General features: G+C 44.4%; 1 protein-coding gene across 4 annotated transcripts in view; it reads right to left on the minus strand.

Moving 5' to 3' along the window:
• Positions 1-237: 237 nt before the first annotated feature.
• Positions 238-21084, minus strand: part of TTC26 (tetratricopeptide repeat domain 26) — a 99716-nt gene continuing 78869 nt past the window's right edge. For all 4 annotated transcript variants that reach the window (XM_039492456.1, XM_039492447.1, XM_039492466.1 and 1 more), the window contains 5 exons: positions 13787-13870; positions 12129-12198; positions 6901-7007; positions 3460-3593; positions 238-1694 (listed from right to left, as the gene is read on the minus strand). In XM_039492456.1, coding sequence (XP_039348390.1) covers positions 1583-1694; positions 3460-3593; positions 6901-7007; positions 12129-12198; positions 13787-13870 — 507 coding nt within the window. In that variant the 3' untranslated portion in view covers positions 238-1582. The remainder of the gene's footprint in view (positions 1695-3459; positions 3594-6900; positions 7008-12128; positions 12199-13786; positions 13871-21084) is intronic.

Below are 21084 nucleotides of genomic sequence, written 5' to 3' on the forward strand. Positions count from 1 at the left end.
AAACCACTTACAAATATAAGGGTTATCCAGCCACCCTCATCTCAGGAGCTAACATCAAAGGTCAGTACATAGGCCGTTGGGCCAGTCTGCTTTAACATGGTTCATCTTCATCTGACCATGAAATGCTGATTTGGCAGTCAGTCAATCATACATCCACCCTCCTCTGCAGCGAAATACATTTTCCGTCTCAATTGCCAGCCTCATCACAAGGCAACAAAGCCAAGCAAGAAGTTAGACTGAAAATCCAAGTATAAGCTTTAATCAAGGTACAAACATCATAGTGTTCAATGAAATATCTTGTCACAAGGTACAAAAATACTTTATAAGTTAAGTAATTTTTCCTTTACAAATAATGTACAGATATTATGTACTGTAAGCTCTACAATTCATTTCTATATCATATCCATTGTGCATCTTCTTAGAATTTCATCTCCTTTAGGATTAAGTGGTCTATTCTGAAAAGGATTCTCCCCAATTCCCTTTCCAGACCACCTTGAAACACAGCAGAGTATTTGCTGGGCAAAACTGTCAAGCAAACGCACAACATATTGCTGTCTAAGGTAGTGACTGGTGAAGGGCCTGATCCTGTAAACATACATGAATAACTTTATTGATGCGAGAGGTAAACTGGTGGGACAATTCACATGAGCAAATTTACTAACATGCACAAATGTTTGCAGGATCAGACTCTATAGCAAGAAACAGCTCAGCCAATCAGAACCTCATGCTTTGAAAAGCAATCCCCCAAATCTTGTAACTATCCTCCTTGAAAATAAGTAAGCAATTCTGGGGCCCTGCATTTGTGGTTGATTAGCTTCATGTTCAGAATTAATCTGACTTTGGCCAAGGGATAGCAAATCCTTTTGGACAAAAAGGAAAGAGATAAAGAGGTTATAAATTGGTCAGTAGGATCCATCTCAAAATGGATGTTGCTCAGGATGTGGTGTGTTCCACCCTGCAGTAGGCCAGGAATATTAAAAACATGTTAACTGTTAATAGTAAGTCAGTTGCTAAGATAACACAATCCTTCTTCCATTTGCCATCACCACTCTTGTGCTGAAGCAGATTTGCTGAGTTCTTCTTTGAAGGCCAGGAGAACTATTTTAAAATGTAAACCTCTCAAATTGCCACAGTACATCTTATGCAGTACTGTGGGAGCTGGTGCAAAGGAGTCTGGAGTGCCTGTGAGGGACAGTTTGAGTTGCTGAACATTGGAATCAAAATATGAAAAAGGTTGAGAACCCTTGAACTAGACACTGGGATTGCTGTAGAACAGAAAAAACGCCACTCGGATCTAGGTGAGAAGAGCATGGAATTCAAACCCCTTCTGTCCAAAAGAAATCCTTCATACCAAAATCATTGAAATTTTGTGCAGTCCAACTCCAGTACTCTTTTTGCTCCATCTGAGAGTTTGGCAGTCTCTTTAATGTTTGATGAGAGGCCAGCCCTAAACGAAGACTACAAGGAAGATGTGTGTGGGGTGGGAGGGTGAATGAAGGTGTGGGGGGGGAGGGCTGGACTCCATGCCCTCCGCTATGCACAAAAAGATGGCATCTGACCTGGTTTTCTTGGTGATGCTGTCTTAGACAGGCACTCTGTTCTCTTTGGCCCACTTCTTCATGATGCGGATGATATACTCTACCTGAGGGTTACCAGTGCTCCTTAGGAGATGTAGCACTTCCCGCAATGTCTCTCTGAAAAGACAGAAGACAAAGATTTAAAGCAGGGTGACGAGCACTTGGCTAGAAACAGCTGAAATTTCTGTGCATCTTTACATCCTGAAAGATTGCAAAGCACAGACTCTAGGTATGCAATCTACTTCACCTATGACTGAGGAGGAAGGTGACAGCTAATAAACACCACAGTAAACCTACACAATAGTATGAATCAAGAAATAAAGAATATTGTATCTAGTTGGAACTAGAAGGGAAATTCTAGATCAGCAAAAAAATATTATTCATACTGTAGCTTGCCAGGATATAAAATTTAACATTCCTACTCTTGCAAAAAATGCCATAAGACATTTAATGGCAAATTGTTAGAGCTTCAGTTTTTCAGGCCATCTGACAGACAACTTCAACAGCACAGCAACACCTATGTCAACACAGGAGCACTGCTCAGCACTAATTAGTCAATGCGTTTTCACAACATGAAGCATTATGTATTTTTTATTACTAAGAAATAAGAGTGCTGCCTTCAGAAGCATGACTCCCTGAAATACCCTGTTTTCCGTGGAGGGTTCCCATTCAACTACTAACCAGATCTAATCGTGTTTAGCTAGAGATATCTGATGAATTAATTCATAGTTTTAGGTAGTTTGCATTTAGGGGGAACAAGACCTGACATAACAAGTACATCAGTTTGTTTCTCAGATGTCTGTCATATCCATGCAGAATTCAGATTTTTGTGGAAGGATTAACTCAATTCCAGTTCAGAGACTGAGGTGCACTAGTTTATCTGCACTACTTTAGTAAGGGGCACTGTTGGAAAATGGAGGGCAGACAAGGGAGACAGTAACAGATGCCAGGGCTATGGGTGCTCCTGTTTTCTTGAAAGGTATGCATTTAAGAAAGCAACTGCAACTCCTCCTCTGTGTGGCCCCAAATGGGGAGAAAAGTAAGAATTCTAGAGATTATGTGAATCTTAACCAGAATGTACATGAACTCTGCCAGAGGGAAAATTGGAGGGTGCATTAGTTAATGCCACTGCTTGCAGAGCTTGGTCACTCAGCAGCACAGCAGACTTTTTACTGGAGAACAGGAACAGAAGGTATCTCCTCTATCCTCCCCCATTCCCCTATCCAGTGAGGTAGGCCAAAGGCAAAACAATAAATGGGAAGGACCATTTTCTCTTTTCTCTTGGAGGTTTAATCAAATCAACAAGCTTGGATTGAACAAAATTTGCAGAAAGAGAGATTAGGCCTTCACTAAAAACATTCATTTATCATTCAGAAACATGTTCTTCATCCCTCCTGGAGTTGTGAGTAACCATCCACCTATTTTAATTCTGCCATCCTTGAAATTCTAAGACCAAGGAGGAGGGGATACGACTTCCATTCACAGGCCATCAATACCTCTCCCTAATCAGTGAAATGAGGTCCTCCCTCCCTGTCTTCAGGGAATAAGTATGCTGTGTCTGTAGTTTAGCTACTACAAGAACAATGACCAGCAATCTATTTTAGGTCCCTGCAGTGCAGAGCACTAGCTGATGGACTATCCTCTACCACATATCCTGTCCCTGTTGGGCTGGAAGCTAGAAATCAAAAATGGTTATTGAGTGTGCAACTACTGGGGCAGTACAGGTCTCTTTCAAAAGACAAAAAAAAAAGGAGGGTTAGGGGACATCTGTTCCTGAAGTCACGCATCTCTTCACAAAAGCAGCTGTGACTGTGGTTCTAGCTACAGCTAGCTGGGAACGGAAGACTAATGAGAAAAGTTCATACACAGCAACGGTACGTACTTGGGTTCTCGGCCAGCTAAGATCATTTGGAAGATGCCCACACAGGCACCCCTCTTGCCTTCCCAGTATTCAGGGTTAGGGTCCAGTCTCTCCAGAACATCAAAGGCTTTGGCTGAATAGTAAAACTGGCCCATCTGTGTAGGAAGAAAAAAAACTTTACACATTTCAGGTCACAAGACTGCCTATACAGAATGAGATCCAAAGTTACGGGCTGGTTCTGATGCTGTTTGTCTGGTGTTAACAAGAGGAACAAGTCATGAGAACAGCATGCATTTTCCTTTTCTTTCCAGGTAGTCCATAACTAAAACAGGTACATTCCAATTCCACATAGGCTATGTACAGACTAGGAAAATAGTTTTATCTAACATGATTTTAAACAGTATAGACAGGCCAAGTTGTGACCTTTATTAACTGGTCATGATCAACTCTAGACTCCCCACTAGGTAAACCACATTCAACTATGAGCTAATAGAGCTAGTCAAAAATGTCATCTCCTTATTTTTGTATGTAATGTTGTAGCCGTGTTGATTCCAGGATATTAGAGAGATAAGGGGGATGAAGTAATATCTTTTATTGGACCAGCTTCTGTTGGTGAGAGAGAAACTTTAAGGCTTACACAGCGTCGTCGACCTGAAGAAGTGTTCTGTATAAATTCCAATGAAAGACAGCCCTAGTCTTTATGCATGACTTTCCCTTATACCCTAGGTGCAAAGTCCTGTTTAAAAGCATGTTAGTTAAAACAAGTTTATCCACGTTTTAAAACATGATGGATTTTCCTAGTCTAGATATGGCCATAAAGACAAAGCTCTGAAGGCTGCTGGGGTATTAGTTCAAAACTAATTTTTTACCCCTCGCTATAGAAGTAGAAGAAAAATCAAATGTAGTAGTGTTGCAATTCAGAGCTTTCCTGAACCTACGGGAAAATCATGTGTACACCCAACCTTAGTTATCCACTTGCAGGATAGGTCTAGGGGCACCTCGACTGGTACAGATGGGGAACTCTCAATTCTTCTCTTGGACCTTTTCTAAAGTGGATTTTAAAAGGTGTAACGTGCTAACATGTTTTAAAAGTCTACTGTACATAAGGCAGTGTATATTTTAATATGTGCTAGTTGGTCAAGTTAAAGCCTAGGGCAGTTTAGCACACATTCAAGTATATGCTGCCTTGTCTACAATAGACTTCTAAAACATATTAGTTAGCCTGTGTTAGCGAACACATGCTAACAACCTACCTTTAAATCCTGGTCTGGACAAGGCCTTGATTGTAGTGGGGAGGACCTGTGGGAAACGGCTTTAGGCCTATTCCACCAATTCCCCCGAATCGGGCCCCACGCCTAAGAGGGCCCCGCACCCAGTGAGAATCCCTTCCCTGGCTAAAGGCGCCTTTTTAATTTTTACTCACCTGGTGGCGCTCCGGGTCTTCAGCGGCACTTTGGCGGCAGGTCCTTCGCTTGCTCTGGGTCTTCGGCGGCACTTCAGCGGCGGGTCCTTCAGTGCCGCCGCAGACCCGGAGTACAAGCCCCATGTGTTTTTTTATATTTTTTTTTTAAAGTCATCCCTGCCGGGGCCCCGTCGAAACTGTTCAAATTGGGCCCTGCACTTCCTAAAGCCAGCCCTGCCAGGGAACATACCCTCTGAGGGAGTTGAGGCTATCTAATCACAGAAGCATTTAGCTTCATATTTGTTCTCATAGGAGGAGTGAAAAAAGGTTAAACATATGTGCACACCAGTCCTGGGAGAGAGAGAATTTCCAGCAATGCACTGCTACATTATCACAGGACAATTATCAATGTGCTTTTGAAATCTTTCATGGCCTGTGTCTCAATCTAAAGGAGTGGGCAAGAATCCCAGTGCTAGAGGCTGAAGATGTTGATCTCATCTATTAGTTTATTGTACCTACTCTTGAAAGTGGAAAAACAAACACCAGAGCATCTGTGCTAAGACTGACAAGGTAGGTAAGGTAAAACCTTTTACTGAACCAACTTCTGTAATTGTAATTGTTTTATGACACCCCGTATGTGGGTTTCCCCCCCGGTATTGAAGCAGGTTCTCCTGGGGTATCTGAATGGCCTATTCCACAATGTGATCTATTTCTCTGGTGGAGTGTCCTTGTTTAGTGAAGGCAGTTTTGAGTGTGCTTAAATGTCTGGCTGTTGCTAACAAATTTCTTGGTGTGTCTGGGGTGGTTGCAGGAGCTGAGAAGGTAAGTGTAGTGATCTGTGGATTTCTTGCACACAATCATTTGTGGGGTCTCATTGCTGAAGCTGACTGTGGTATTCAGGAAGTTAATGCTGGTGTGGGTGTTTTCTAGAGAATATGATGGATGGGCAGTTGTGGTTGAAGTTGTGGTGGAAATCTGAGGGAACTGAGGTCATCTGTCCAGAGGAGAAAAACATAATTGATGTACCTCATGTATATCATTGGTTTTGTGGTGCATTTTTCCAGAAATTTTCCTCGAGGTGGCCCACGAAGAGGTTGGCATACTGGGGGGCCATCTTAGTACACACGGCTGTTCCCAATATTTGGAGAAAGTGTTTGTTAAATGTGAAGTTACTGTGTGTGAGGATGAATTTGATGAGTTTGGTGATGTGTTTAGGTGGATTTTTGAGTGCTATATATTATCTTGTAAGTATTTGAGGCAGGCATCAATGCTGTCATGGTGAGGAATGCTGGTGTATAGGGAACATGACATCCATGGTGGCAAGGATGGTGTTCTGGGGGAGGATGTTGATGTTGGAGTTTCTGGAGGAAGTCAGTAACATCTTGGAGGAAGGTGGGCCTTTGTGTGCAGAGGGATAGCTCAGTGGTTTGAGCATTGGCCTGCTAAACCCAGGGTTGTGAGTTCAATTCTTGAGGGGGCCATTTAGGGAACTGGAGTAAAAATCTGTCTGGGGATTGGTCCTGCTTTGAGCAGGGGGTTGGACTAGATGACCTCTTGAGGTCCCTTCCAACCCGATGATTCTATGAGTGGTTTAAGGATGGTTTCCTATGACACCTAATATTCCTTCAGTAAAAGTCCTGTGGCCAGATATGATGGATCTGCCTGGGTTCCTATGTTTGTGTATCTGGGAAGCCTGTAGCAGGTCCCTGTGGGGGGATCAGGTTGTAAGCTTCACAGTCTGGGCTGCTGTCCCAGAAACAACTCCAACTTATAGCCCCTGGTTGTGTCTATATTAGAGTTTTCTCTTAAAATTTCCCATTGCTCCCACCATTGAAACTCTACTAGAGGTAGAAATTGTGTAGCCCAGTCACCAGTCTAACTAGAAGACATGCTGGTTTAAATGTTGACAGATCTCTACCAGCCTCTATACGTTGTGGAGCTTCACTAAAGGTAGCAATGGTGAGGAATTTTAAGAAGAGGAGTCTGCTGTAGACACGGCATCTGAGTGTAGTGCCACAGATTTAACAAACTAGATACCAGGCCTCAAAGAGAAGACTCACCTTGTAGCAGTCATTTGCAATGAGTTGCAAGAGACTGAAGGACTCTCCTGAGGTTTCCATCTTCAGGTAGAGCTCCCAGGCCAGTCGAGGCTTCTTATTCATGATATCTACAATGAGAACAGAAAGTTGGAGAAGATGAAGAAATGCCATAGTGCACTGCCCAGTAACAACAGGACTTCACCAAAGTCCCTGCTCCCTACTGAAACACATGGGGTTTGAATGAAAGCTAACCATCCCCTCAGCCACATCAATGATAGTCGTAAAGTGCTACAGTTTGCAAACATAAGAAAGAAGAGTTATGAAATCTACACCTGTCAGATTTATATTTCACAGATACAGCACTTACTATGCTGGAACTCAATGGTCCATCTAGTCTGGCATCCAGCCTGGTGACACATCAAGTCAGTCCATTGCTCTAGCTAGTTTGGTATTCTGCCCCTGACTGCAGTCAATACCAAATGCTTAACAGGATGAGGGAAAGGGGGATGGAAATAAAACCCAAGAGAAATCTCATAACACATAGCTAGTTATACAATGCTATAAATGAAAGAAACAATTAGTGACCCCCATTTTATGTTTTGAAGCAGAAGTTCATATTGCTCTCGTTATCTTAGTTTGTACACAGTAACTACAAAATTAAAGAAATCCTAGCCACCTAAGTCTGCAGAGTTTTAGACTCAAAAGGTTATCTACAGCTCAACACATGCACCTCTGTAGTTTCAGATACCAGCAATAGCTCTAAGTTCCATTTCATTTTATTATTTTTTTTTTCATGGCTTTGCTGCTGGTTTCCTCAGCTTCTGTGCAAGGGCAGGATAAACCAGCATTCTTTGAAGTGAGTGTATTCCCTTGGAACGGTGGATTTTAGAGATGACATACAGTACAAATAGGAAAAAGTCTAGAGTATGTTTTGTACATGTATTCAATAAGAATCTATAAGATATGCCCTTATCTACACTACAACACTTAACTGTGTTTGTTACACTTAGTAGCATGGTTAACAGTTAAACCACAGCAGCTAACAGTGTTTCACCCTTGCCAGAGGCCTGGGCTGACACTGATCAACACTGTTATTTTGCTGTGTTGATAGGATGCTCTAATGGTGCCTGTCTGAGTCCTCTTCCTTCCAAGAGCTCCGTGCAGGACCATCCAGAACCAATTTCCTTGTATGCTGAAAGAGTCTTTGTGCACATCCTCAGGACACTCTATCCCTCTGCTTGGGCAGTGTAGGAGATCTACAGCTACCCAAGATTTTCCCGGACTTCAGACTTACAGATATGAGTAGGAAGCATCAATGATGCAGATGCACAAACTTGGTTGGAATATGATTATAGTAGGAGGGGTGGGTAAAGAGAGGAGGAGAGTAAGCTGTTGTCTGGACACAAGTCAACCATGTTTGTTGAACAGAGTCTGAAAAGAGTTTGTATCCAGATTGCAACACATGCACTAATACTTACAGCATTTAAACAACAATTAAGCAATTGAAATTCACTTAAATCCTTTTACCTCTTCAGTTTTGGGTAGAGGACATGCATGAGGTTGAACTAACTACCACTGCTGAAGTCCCACGATGTCAGAGATTATTATGGGGCATAGAGTGGGGAATGTTGAATAAACAGAGAATGTATTTCTTATAGGGTACTGGACTGTGACATTCTCCTACTCTCTAATCTATTCAAACAGTGAGACTTAATATTACCCACTCATGTTCACAGAAAATAAGTCAAACATGAAGGACTGATGTCCTGAATGCCTGCACCCACCTGATTTTAAATACTGAATCCCCATAGTACTCATTGGTCCAAAGAAAGATAAAAATATCCACAAGATCCTTGCCATTGTGCACCCTATGAGGAAATTCTTTCCAGATTCCATAGATCTTGTGGTCATTTTAACAGTGCATATGTGAGCAAGAACTACCACCAGCCATTAACCTGAAACATCTGTGGTATAACACAACTAGTCATAAGTGCCAGAATAGACTCTCTCATGAATCCCAGTAACAGAGTTTCATCCAGTACTTTTTGGAGACAGAAAATTCCACAAACAGACCCTCTGAAGGTAAGGAAGTATTTAACCTAAAGTTTGGCTTGTTAATTCCAGGCATATCACAATGTTTTCTTATTGTGAAGGGAAAATATCCCCTTGGATCAGGTGTCTACCTCCTCTCAGAGTTCCACCAGATATTCATTCTGTGCACTGGTCATTAATATGGGGAAAATTCTTGTGCTCTTCAAGGTGAGGGAATGCTTGGCATTATGTGTACAGAAGTCAAGCGGAGTAACAATCATTTTTGACATTTATCCGGAATACCAATATAAATCCCTTCACACTGCACTAGAAACATACTCCAGAGTAGTTTATATGCACAACCAATCTCTCTCAATCTGATTCTAATTAAAACTATAATCTAGGGATAACTACATTAAAAATTACAAGAACTTCTCATATGTCCGAGCACAAACTGTTCACCAACTGGAGTCAGGAAGAAATCCACCCTTCCTTCACAACCTACATGGTATAGTATTGTACAAGTAGGTACATTATGGGGAAGTTACATCCTGTTATGAAATATCCTGAAATGGCCACTATTGGAGATAGTACATAAGAACAGGTAATTATTGGACTCTCCTGGTGTGGCAGAAACTGAGACACCAGACTAGATTTTGGGTTCTTCAGCTTCAGTGGTAGCACCTTCAGCAGAGAGGACACAGGTCTTAGCCCCACATATGACGACCAGATGTCTGAACACTGAAAACCTCACAAACCATGATTCCTTATGGGAAAAAATGCCTTTATAATTTAGTAACAACTAGCAATCTGTGCATATAGAGAAACAGTGCGCCATGCTGGGAAGCGAAACAGTAATGGCTTTTCACCTCCTCTTTGAGATAAAGTCTAAATAATTGGTACAATAACTCGAGACCACACATATTACATAGAGCCCTGAATAAGTTGCATTTCCAGCATCTCTAGTCTCCTGCAAATATCTGAGGACAGAAATATCCAAGGGATAATCTGAAGGCCAAAAGTTAAAAAAAAAAGAATTAGATAAGTTCATGGAGGATAGGTCCCATCAGTGGCTATTAGCCAAGATGGCTAAGCCTCTGACTGCCAGATTCTGGGACTGGAGGACCGGCAATGGATCACTCGATAATTGCCCCATTCTGTTCATTCCCGCTGAAGCATCTGGCATTGGCAGAAGACAGGATATTGGGCTAGATGGACCATTGATCTGACCCAGTATGGCCATTCTTATGTTCCTACAATATCTGCTCATACTCAAAAATGAATATGCTAGAATACTTTACAGCAAATCACCTGCGAATGGTGGAAAACAGGTAATTGCCTTATGTTAATCCCTGTAGCTAGTTACAGGTGATGCTTAGGAAATAAGTCTACTTCAAAGTCTCAGTGATTGCTTTTTGTTCACCTAAGAACTCCGAGCTGTCAAAAGAAGACATGAAACTGTATAAAAACCCTTGGGTCCTGATCCTTTTTATCTCAGATCTGCTTGATACTTTATGCAGGGGAAGTTTCAGTTGTAAACTGAGATCTCCAGTCCCACCTGGATCACCCTGAATATGAATGTTGGACTTACGGACTAATTCTGAAAGAACTCTTTGCAACTATAAAATTTACCATCTCTACTATAAAACTGATCTCAGAATTGTACTCAAGTCTGTATTATACTTATCTTTTAACTAATTCTCTCTTTTCTTTTTTAATAAATTTTAGTTTAGTTAATCAGAATTGGCTGTAAGTATTTATTTGGGTAAGATCTAAGATATTCCTTAACCTGAGAGGTAATGTGTCTGATCCTTTGGGATTGGTAGAACTTTCTTCTATGATGAATAAGATTTTCAGTAATTCTCATATCTGATTGGGTGTCTGGGTGGAAGCCCAAAGCTGGGTTGCTTTAAGGGAACTGTGTTTTGGTTTCTTGGTAACCAGTATGGTATTATAGAAGTTGTTTTGTGTTGGCTTGGTATTGGAATATCCACCAGCTTTGGGGATTGTCTGCCCATTGTTTACAGTTTGCCCTAACTGAGTAACCTCAGTGTGGCTCCCCTGGGACCCTGGCCACAATGGGTAGATGTCAAAACATAAAATTCACAATAAACATATATTCTAGATTTATGGATTAATTAAGTAAGAAACTGTGAGGTCCCCAAGGAGAATCAGGAATGGTTGGTCAATGTGTGTGGTGTAGAAGTCTCCATTTACCTGTCTGGGAAGGGCATAGCATAGATAGTGACTGTACCTCCAGCACAGCATAATGAAGTTACTGTTGCTGCTCTGGTCATTGAGGTGGGAGAAGGGCAGTCTAATGAACATTCTTACTGTTGTGCTGAGGCTACAAGGAAGGAGTTGCCTCAGGAAAAGTCTCCAGCTTTGAGCTGCACAAGCCTGTAGCAAAGGCCACCTCTATGGTACTCTGCTTTGAAAAAGTGGTACTGCCCATGTGCTCTCAAATTGACAAAATGTCACCTGAAGTAAGTGACATTGGCAACAATCATCACAGTAACAGCCACCATGTTCTTTATCTATCTAGATAGTCTTTGGTCTTCTTCACCAAAGTAGTTGAGCATTGCACAATCACTAATGGATTTTATTTTCACAGCATCTCTTTGAGTTAGGGAACTACTGTCCACATTTTATAGATGGGGAACTGAGGCACAAGTGTAAGTGACTTATCCAAGATTACAGAGGAAGTCTGTAGAATTGAACCCAGGCCCTGACTGCTAGGTTGGTGCCCTATCCACTAGACTATCTTTCCCTTCCACTCACCTCTTCCTATTCCTCTAAGGTTTTATATTATGCATCACTTGTATATTAGCACCTTTCCATGAGAAGGATTTCGTAAAAACTGGAGCAAACCAATATTAATTTAATAGCAATTAATGTAATCTATTATAATTGGCAATCTCTGCTCAGACAACATCCTGGACTTGGAAGAATGAGGTCCTACAGATCAGGAAGGAGGTGCATTGGCAGAGCTGTGTTGGGCCAGAACTGAAACAGGAGTGGTTATGCAGCCAAAGATATACTGCTTGCACAATACTTGCTCGCACTACAGCTGGCTAGAGCCAGTGCTATTTGCACTTCACTTTCATAAGTACTAAATCCACCCACAACATTAGAAACTATTAGGGAAGATGGATTGGCAATACTAATGCAAAACAGGAGGATCCACACCCTGCAATCTTGCAAGTAAAGTGACTCACAGCAACGAGCCAGCCAGCTAAGGTAAACATAATCATTCTTTATCTTCTCACTCTGGATCAAGAGGAACACCTGCAGGAAAGAAGGAAAAAGAAAATTATGTGCATCTGCTGTCCCACATACACAGTAGACCATGTCCTTGTTCCAATATGTAGCCAAGGCCTAGGCCGGAGAATACTTAACAACAGCTTGATGGGAAGAGTTAGAGTGTGAAATTGTAATCCATAGGGGCATCTCTCTTGTCTGGTAAGTGGGGAATTCAAACAGTACAACATTTATCATGGTATTATCTGGAGCTCTAAAATGCCAAACTATGGTGTGGCCTCACTTGAACAGCTGCTAGCAGGTGTTGGTACATAGCAAGCCAGCCATAAAGGAAGACAGGGGCTGAGAGAAGAGACTAGTTTGCACAGGCAGCAACTGAGAACGCATTAATTTAGAATGTAGTGCAAAGAATGAAATCAGTGTCTTTCTAAAATACCAGAAGTCTCACTGTGATGATGATCCCTTCCCACCTCTCTGCCACATATTGTACGTAACAGAGCATTCCTGGACTAGCAGCAACAGTCCTTAACCATTAGTTTTATCAAGGCTCTGTGTCAAAATACTACCTTTTACAACATATAGTGGAGTTACAGTCATTCCACATCTAAGGAGGGCTGGGGGTGATTTTGTTGAGTTCCTGAGGTCTGGTCTATACTACGTTAGGTTGACCTAAGTTGACTTGTTTTGCATCTATACACACCACACCTGATGCAGGTACCCACCAATATCAATGCAATAACAACCCCCAACAACACAAAGCTAAAGTCTACGTTCTTCCATCAACATAGTGCTAGTATAGACAGTGCATTACCTGCGTCAACTCTAGCAGTCTTTCAGGAAAAAACTGTCACCATATCGCTCCTGAGACTCAAATTTAAAACTCAAAAGAAAACGATTTCATTTTTTTTGGCCTATAAAAATCACACGATTTGCTTAAAATAAACTCACATGGGTTTGGGGGGCTTTTGGGTCTGTCCTCTGATTTTTTTTTTAACCCTTGTGGGAAATCTCTCTTCTTTCTTCCCAGCAGCCAATTGCTTTTGTTCATTTCAGGGATAATTCAACATCAGATGCACACACACACACACACACACAAAAGCTACGTATGGGGAGAAATGAACCTCCTTAAGTACTAATGGATGCGGCTGAATAGGATGGGGAGCACTTCCTCTTTCTTTCCTCCTCCCAGGGAAGAAAGTTCGTTTCTCACAAACCTCCAAGGGGGACACCTAAAGCTCTCATCTATCCGGTCTCTGTTGCTCAGTGATCCCTACTCCGCCTGAACAAGCCCTAGGTATGCCTCAGGCACAGTACACAGAACACTGGTCAAGACAGCATTCCTTGATCAGTTAGAGATAGCTTGGAGTGCTGCACTCACAGCATGATCCCCACATACCCAATCATGTGAGGTTAGCAGGACTCCGACTCCCCTGAATAAGGTTCACTGAAAGCAAGATATATATCTCAATTACTGCAGGAAGCAGCAGCTCCATTTCCACACAATATGCAGAATCAGAAAGGTGTGGGGGTGAAAGAGTGTGTGTTGGGGGGAGGGTTATGTAGGAAATAATTCCATTGGCTTTTTTTTTTTTTTTTTAAGAAAGCGTATACATACCTCCTCACCCTCGCTGGTATTGCCAGTGGCAGCTTTGGCTTGGGCGTAGTTAAAGTTAAAAGTGTCATCATTGTAGAAATAACTCTGGAAAATAAACCAGCCAGACAGAAAACCATGGTGTACAACATTAAAAATAAAGACCAAAAATATGAGTCAGCCTATAGCAGACAATTGGGAAAAAAACCCAAACGATACACTGTAAACATTAGGCACTTACAAACAGTGCCTAAAGAATTATGGAGGGGCTTTCCATCCTGACTATGTGATTACAATCAAAACTGAAACATTCCTGGGTATTAATCATGGTTGGTTTGGAGAATGTTCCAAGCCAAAAATTACAGGGTGGCAGCTTTTGTTGGGTTTGGCTTTCATTCTGGGCATGCTAAGACCTGCTATGAGGCTGTGGCCACTTCCTCCATGACCCTTCATATATCCCCAACACCGTAAAATCTGGGCTGGTGAACAGGTAGCTCTGACTCTCCAGTGGTTTAAAAGAGTGAGCAGTGGGGCTCTCTTGCTTTGTGAGTCTAGCTAAGTAACATTCAGAATCATAATACTGTGCTGAGTATTCTCCCGCAACAATGGTTTTGTCAGGGTTAAAACAAGTCCGGGGGTTAGGGAAACTTGGTAAGCAAGAAGCTAGCTTCTCTGCATCACCACTTCCTTTTGTACAAATACAGCCAGCCTTCTCGCTCAAACTTCACTTCTAAGTCCTTCAGCACTGGATGCCAGAGAATTTCAATGCTACCCTTCCTGTGACTTACATCTCAAAATTCTTTATGCTGTGGGAATCAGCACAAATAAGGCCAATTCCATTCTACAACTTTCAAGAGAGTCTGTTATCAGTTATTGACATGGTCAGCTATAAACATGATTACAAAACTCTGACAGCAACTATGGTCAGCTAACAGCATTTCACCGCAGTTAGGGTGTATTTGCATTACAGAAGTGAATGTAAGTTGCGGGGAACAGACCTTGTGTAAGTACTAATGCTGCTGTGAATTCACAGTAGCCATGCCCATCTGGTTGCAGAACAGGCACATTTTCTACCCTGCACTAGACTTACTATTGTTATCTTTGGTCTTGTAGCACCAGACCTTAAGTCCCTTGATCTTTTCATACGACCGGTTGCTGTTCTGAGTAATGTACAACTCCGCTAGCTGTTCAGACACTCAGTTGTACACTAACGTGTTCCTTATGACCAGGACTCATCTTGGCCTGGATTATCTCATCTCCCCAGATGACTTGCATCCGAAGAAGTGGGTATTCACCCACGAAAGCTTATGTTGCAAAACGTCTGTTAGTCTATAAGGTGCCACAGGATTCTTTGCTGCTCTCCCCAGATGGTCATCAGTGCCAGCATGTTGCCCTCAGACCAGCTGGCACACTCATAGCAAGGCGTCCTTTGAGACATGCAGTTTTAATTCAGTCACCGATAAAGGTGATTACTGAGGAAATATAATGCAAATGAGTTCCATAGAGTTCTCAGCTCTACTTGTAAACCTAAGTGGCTTCGATCAAAATTGGCCTCTGTGCTACAAAGCATAAACCATACTGGGCAGGCCACCTACGACTTGACTGGTGGGAAGTAGTGGGAGAACTATTTGAACCATTAGGGCTATAGGAATATAGGAGTTGCAAGCCTGGCTTAGACCAGTGGTCCATCTAGCCTGCATCCTCGTTTAGAGAGTGGCCAGTACCAGCTGCTTCAGAGGAAGGTGCAAAAAACCCTGCAGTAGGCAGTATGGGATAGCCTACTCCCAGGGAACAGTCCCTTCCAATCCCCACTCTTTAGAAGTCACCTTATGCTCTCAAGTATAAGGGTGTGTATCCCTTCAAAAAGATTTTTAAAATACTTATTGTTATAACTCTGGATAGTCTAGTTGGGTATATAAAATGTCCAATCTTTTTTAATCCTGCTAAAATGTTGGCCTCAATATCATCTGGTGGCAATAAATTCCACAGGTTAACTGTGTGTCTTATCTGAAAAATATATTTCCTTCAAAATGATCATTTTGAATTTGCCACAATTCCACTGACTCTCCTTGTTCTTGTCCTCTGAGAGAGTGAATAGAAGTTCACGATCTACCTTCTTTGTATCATTATTTTATATACTTTTCTCCTGTCTCCTTTTATTCTTTTTTTCTCTAAAGCATACAGTTTCAAACTTTTTCAATCTCTCTTCATATGAGAATTTTTTCATGTCCCTAATCATTCTCATTACCTTTCTCTGAACCCTCTCTAATTCTGATGTCCCCCTGGAGTGACCAGAACTGAACAGTATTCCAATGAGGGCATACCACCAATGTATATATTGGCACCATCTCTTCTGTATTAATCTGTTTCCCATTCCTTATGCATCCTAATTTTATTTGCTCTTGATGAGCGCATTGGCAATGCACTAGAGGAGACTGACAGAGGTGGACCACATGATGGTTAATTTTGCTTGAAGCATCTCTAATCAAAACAGTGATCACTTGCATGCCATTGGAAACACGTACATGTGCAGACACATGATGTGTTCCATGCATTCTTGGGGGACAATGAGAAGGTGGGAAGGGCAAGTGGTTATTAGCATACCACATTTTTCTGGAGTAGACCAAGTCTCAGAGTTCTAGGCTGGCAAATGGTTGGCTTCCTTTATCCAGTTCAGCACTCCTTTTTACAGAGTGAAGTGGTTATATTCTAGTTATATTCACATAACCAGTTTAACCTGCCCTTCTTCCTCCAGGCTCTCTGATATGACGTCCCAGAGTGCATTGTTCCACGTGCTGCTGAAACTGCTTTGTTTGCATGCCCTCAGCCCAGTCTATTACCTGTGGAGGCACTACAAGGTAGTTGCCCAAAATGCACCGATAAACATAGTTAGATAGCATAGTAAGTGCAGATGTACAAACAAGGCTCTTTGAGCAAAAAATGTGCCCTGTTACATGTATCCAGTTAAACTGCTCTGGTCTCTACAAAATCATGGATAAAAGTTGTAGGGCTGAGAGGACCTAAAAGATCATTGGCTGCTTTGTTTGGGAGCTTAAAAAAGACGGTTACTCACCTTTGTAACTGTTGTTCTTCGAGATGTGTTGCTCATATCCATTCCAATTAGGTGTGTGTGCGCGCCGCATGCACGTTCATCGGAAGATTTTTACCCTAGCAACACTCGGTGGGTCGGCTGGGCGCCTCCTGGAGTGGCGCCGCTATAGCACTGGATATATACCCCTGCCGACCCATCCGCCCCTCAGTTCCTTCTTGCCGACTACTCCGACAGTGGGGAAGGAGGGCAGGTTTGGAATGGATATGAGCAACACATCTCGAAGAACAACAGTTACAAAGGTGTCGCTCGCGTGGAAGGTTTCCTACTTCCCAATAGCACTTGTTGTACTGCATCCGAACAACGCAACTCCGATTGGCTCAACCAGAGAGCAGCCATGCTGTCAGATGGAGGGACTGCAGGTCCGGGTGGTGAAGCCTGCCGAAGTCCTGGGATATGAGGTCGGGTAGAGTGGCAAGGGGATCGGATCTTTTCTTCTTCGAGTGCTTGCTCATATCGATTCCAATTAGGTGATTCCCAAGCCTTACCTAGGCGGTGGGGTCGGAGCGAGATGTTGCGGAATGTAGGACCGCTGAGCCAAAGGCGGCATTGTCTCTAGACTGTTGGACCAATGCGTAATGTGATGCAAAGGTGTGGATGGAAGACCAAGTAGCCTCACGACAAATTTCCTGGATGGGAACATGGGCCAGGAAGGTGGCAGAGGAGGCTTGAGCTCGAGTAGAATGGGTGGTGAGATGTCCAGCCGGAACATGTGCCAAGTCATAGCATGCCCGGATACAGGATGTCACCCAAGAAGAAATTCGTTGGGAGGAGACCGGCATGCCCTTCATTCGGTCTGCGACCGCTACAAAGAGCTGAGGTGAACGCCGGAAGGGTCTGGTTCTCTCAATATAAAAGGCGAGAGCCCTACGGACATCCAAAGTATGCAGTTGTTGTTCCCGACGTGATGAGTGCGGTTTCGGGAAAAAAACTGGGAGGAAGTCGTCTTCATTGACGTGGAAGGCAGAAACCACTTTAGGGAGGAAAGCTGGGTGTGGTCGGAGCTGTACCTTGTCCCTATGAAAGACAGTATAAGGGGGATCCGCAGTCAAAGCGTGAAGTTCCGAGACTCGTCTAGCTGATGTGATAGCGACGAGAAAGGCTGTCTTCCAGGAGAGGTACAGCAACGAACAAGTAGCTAAAGGCTCAAAGGGGGAACCTTAGCCAACGCCAGGTTTAGGTCCCAGGTAGGGGTTGGGCATCTGACTTGAGGGTACAGTCGTTCCAAACCTCTAAGGAACCTGGAAACTATATGGTGAGAGAAAACAGTACTGTCAGCCTCGCCCGGATGGAAAGCGGAAATGGCTGCAAGATGCACCCTTATAGACGAGATAGCCAGGTCTTGCTCCTTGAGGGACCATAAGTAGTCCAAGATAGTGGGGACAGACACATGACCCGGGAGGAATCCCCACTGGGTGCACCAATAGGAGAAGCGCTTCCACTTGGCAAGATATGTCGCTCGCGTGGAAGGTTTCCTACTTCCCAATAGCACTTGTTGTACTGCATCCGAACAACGCAACTCCGATTGGCTCAACCAGAGAGCAGCCATGCTGTCAGATGGAGGGACTGCAGGTCCGGGTGGTGAAGCCTGCCGAAGTCCTGGGATATGAGGTCCGGATAGAGTGGCAAGGGGATCGGATCCACCACTGAGAGGTCAAGCAACAGGGTGTATCAATGTTGCCACGGCCACGCTGGAGCAATCAGGATTAGGTGGGTTCTGTCCCTGCGGAGCTTGAGAAGGACTCTGTGGACGAGTGGAAACGGAGGGAAGGCATAAAATAGGTGCCCGTTCCACGGAATTAGGAATGCATCCGAGAGGGAGCCCGGAGAGCGACCCCACAGGGAGCAGAACACCTGCCATTTCCTGTTCTCTTGGGAGGCGAAGAGGTCTATGTGGGGAAACCCCCACTTCCGGAAGACAGAATGGAGAACGTCCGGACGGATGGACCACTCGTGAGAGAGGAAGGATCTGCTCAGTTGGTCTGCCAGAGTGTTCCGGACTCCTGGGAGAAAGGATGCTACCAGGTCTATTGAGTGGGCTATGCAAAAGTCCCATAGTCGAATCGCCTCCTGACAAAGGGGGGAAGATCGTGTCCCTCCCTGCTTGTTTATATAATACATGGCCGTTATGTTGTCTGTGAAGACTGAGACACAACGACCCTGCAGCTGGTTCTGGAATGCCTGACACGCCAGGCAGACTGCTCTGAGTTCTCGGACATTTATGTGTAACGCCAACTCTTGAGATGACCAGAGACCTTGAGTGCGAAGGTGCCCCAGATGAGCACCCCTTCCGAGGGATGACGCGTCCGTTGTCAGGGACGTGGAGGGCTGGGGTGGATGGAACGGCAGGTGGGCACACACCAGGGACTGCGTCCGCCACCAGTCGAGGAAGGCTAGGACGTTCGATGGGATGGTGAGTATCATGTCCATGGCGTCCCTGCCCGGGCGGTAGGTCAAGGCAAGCCAAGTTTGAAGGGGATGCCTGCGCAGTCTGGTGTGCCTTGTCACGAATGTGCACGCTGCCAAATGGCCGAGGAGGCGGAGGCAAGTGCAGGCCAAGGTTGTCGGGAAGTTTTGAAGCATTTGTACAAGTGATACGATTGCCTGAAAACGAGGCAAAGGCAAACTGGCTGTTGCAAGACTGGAGTTTAGCATGGCCCCGATGAACTCTATTCTTTGCGTAGGCACTAGAGTGGATTTCTCCAGATTGATCATCAGGCCTAGACACATGAATAGGTCCTTGAGGATTTGCACGTGTCTGGTGACTTGTGCTTCGGAGGTCCCTCGAATAAGCCAGTCGTCGAGGTATGGAAAAACATGTATTCGATGACGACGGTGGGAGGCTGCGACTACAGCCATGCACTTCATGAAAACCCGCGGGGCTGTGGAGAGGCCAAAGGGGAGGACTGTGAACTGAAAGTGCTGGCGGTTTACCAGAAGCCGTAAATGGAGGGTAAACTGCAATGTGGAAGGTAAACGTAAATGGAGGGTAAACTGTGTGGAGGGTAAACTGCAATGTGGAAATACGCGTCCTTCATATCGAGAGCAGCATACCAATCTCCGGGATCCAGAGAAGGGATGATAGTCCCCAGGGATACCATGCGGAACTTGAACTTTTTCATGAACTTGTTCAGTCCTCGCAGGTCCAGGATAGGCCGAAGGCCACCTTTCGCCTTGGGGATTAGGAAATATCGGGAATAAAACCCCTTGCCCCTTGATTGCTCCGGTACCTCCTCTATAGCTCCGATTGTCCGGAGCCTGAGTACCTCTTGTAAGAGGAGTTGCTCGTGAGAGGGGTCCCTGAAGAGGGACGAGGAGGGGGGGGTGGGAGGGAGGGGCTGAAATAAACTGCAGGTGGTATCCAGACTCCACCGTGCAAAGGACCCAATGATCCGAGGTTAGTTGGGACCACGCAGGGAGGAAGGAGGAAAGGCGGTTGTAGAACTGAAAGGGATCCGGGGAGGCCATTGGTACACTGCTCTCGGGCGCACCCTCAAAAGTTTGATTTGGGTCCCGAAGATGGCTTGGTGGAACCCGTATTGTTACCCCCTTGAGGTCCAGACTGGCGTCTGCGGTTAGGACGACCTCGACGTCTGGCAAAGTCTTGCCTTGGCCTAGGTGGGGGGTAAGGGCACTGAGCTTGTGGGCGGAAGGACCGTCTTTGAGTCTGTGGCGTATGCATTCCGAGCGAACGCATGATTACGCAATTGTCTTTCAGACTCTGAAGCCTGGGGTCTGTCTTTTGTGAAAATAGGCCCTGACCATCAAATGGTAGGTCTTGGATCGTGTACTGAAGTTCAGGTGGCAGGCCTGACACCTGAAGCCACGAAATACGTCGCATGGCGATGCCAGAGGCGACTGTCCGAGCTGCTGAATCTGCGGCGTCTAGCGAGGCCTGGAGCGAGGTTCGCACTACCTTCTTGCCTTCCTCCAACAATGCTGAAAATTCTTGCCGGGAGTCCTGTGGAAGTAGTTCTGAAAACTTCCCTACTGACTCCCAGGTATTGTAATTGTACCTGCTCAGAGGGCCTGCTGGTTCGCTACCCTGAGTTGGAGGCCTCCCGCGGAATAGATCTTTTGTCCCAATAGGTCCCTTCGTCTGGCCTCCTTTGATTTTGGGGCAGGCCTGTTGGCCGTGGCGTTCCTGTTCATTAACGGACTGTACCACTAATGAAGATGGAGGGGGGTGTACATATAAGTACTCATACCCCTT

This window comes from Mauremys reevesii, linkage group 1, assembly GCF_016161935.1.
Source record: "Mauremys reevesii isolate NIE-2019 linkage group 1, ASM1616193v1, whole genome shotgun sequence".
NCBI lineage: Eukaryota > Metazoa > Chordata > Testudines > Geoemydidae > Mauremys > Mauremys reevesii.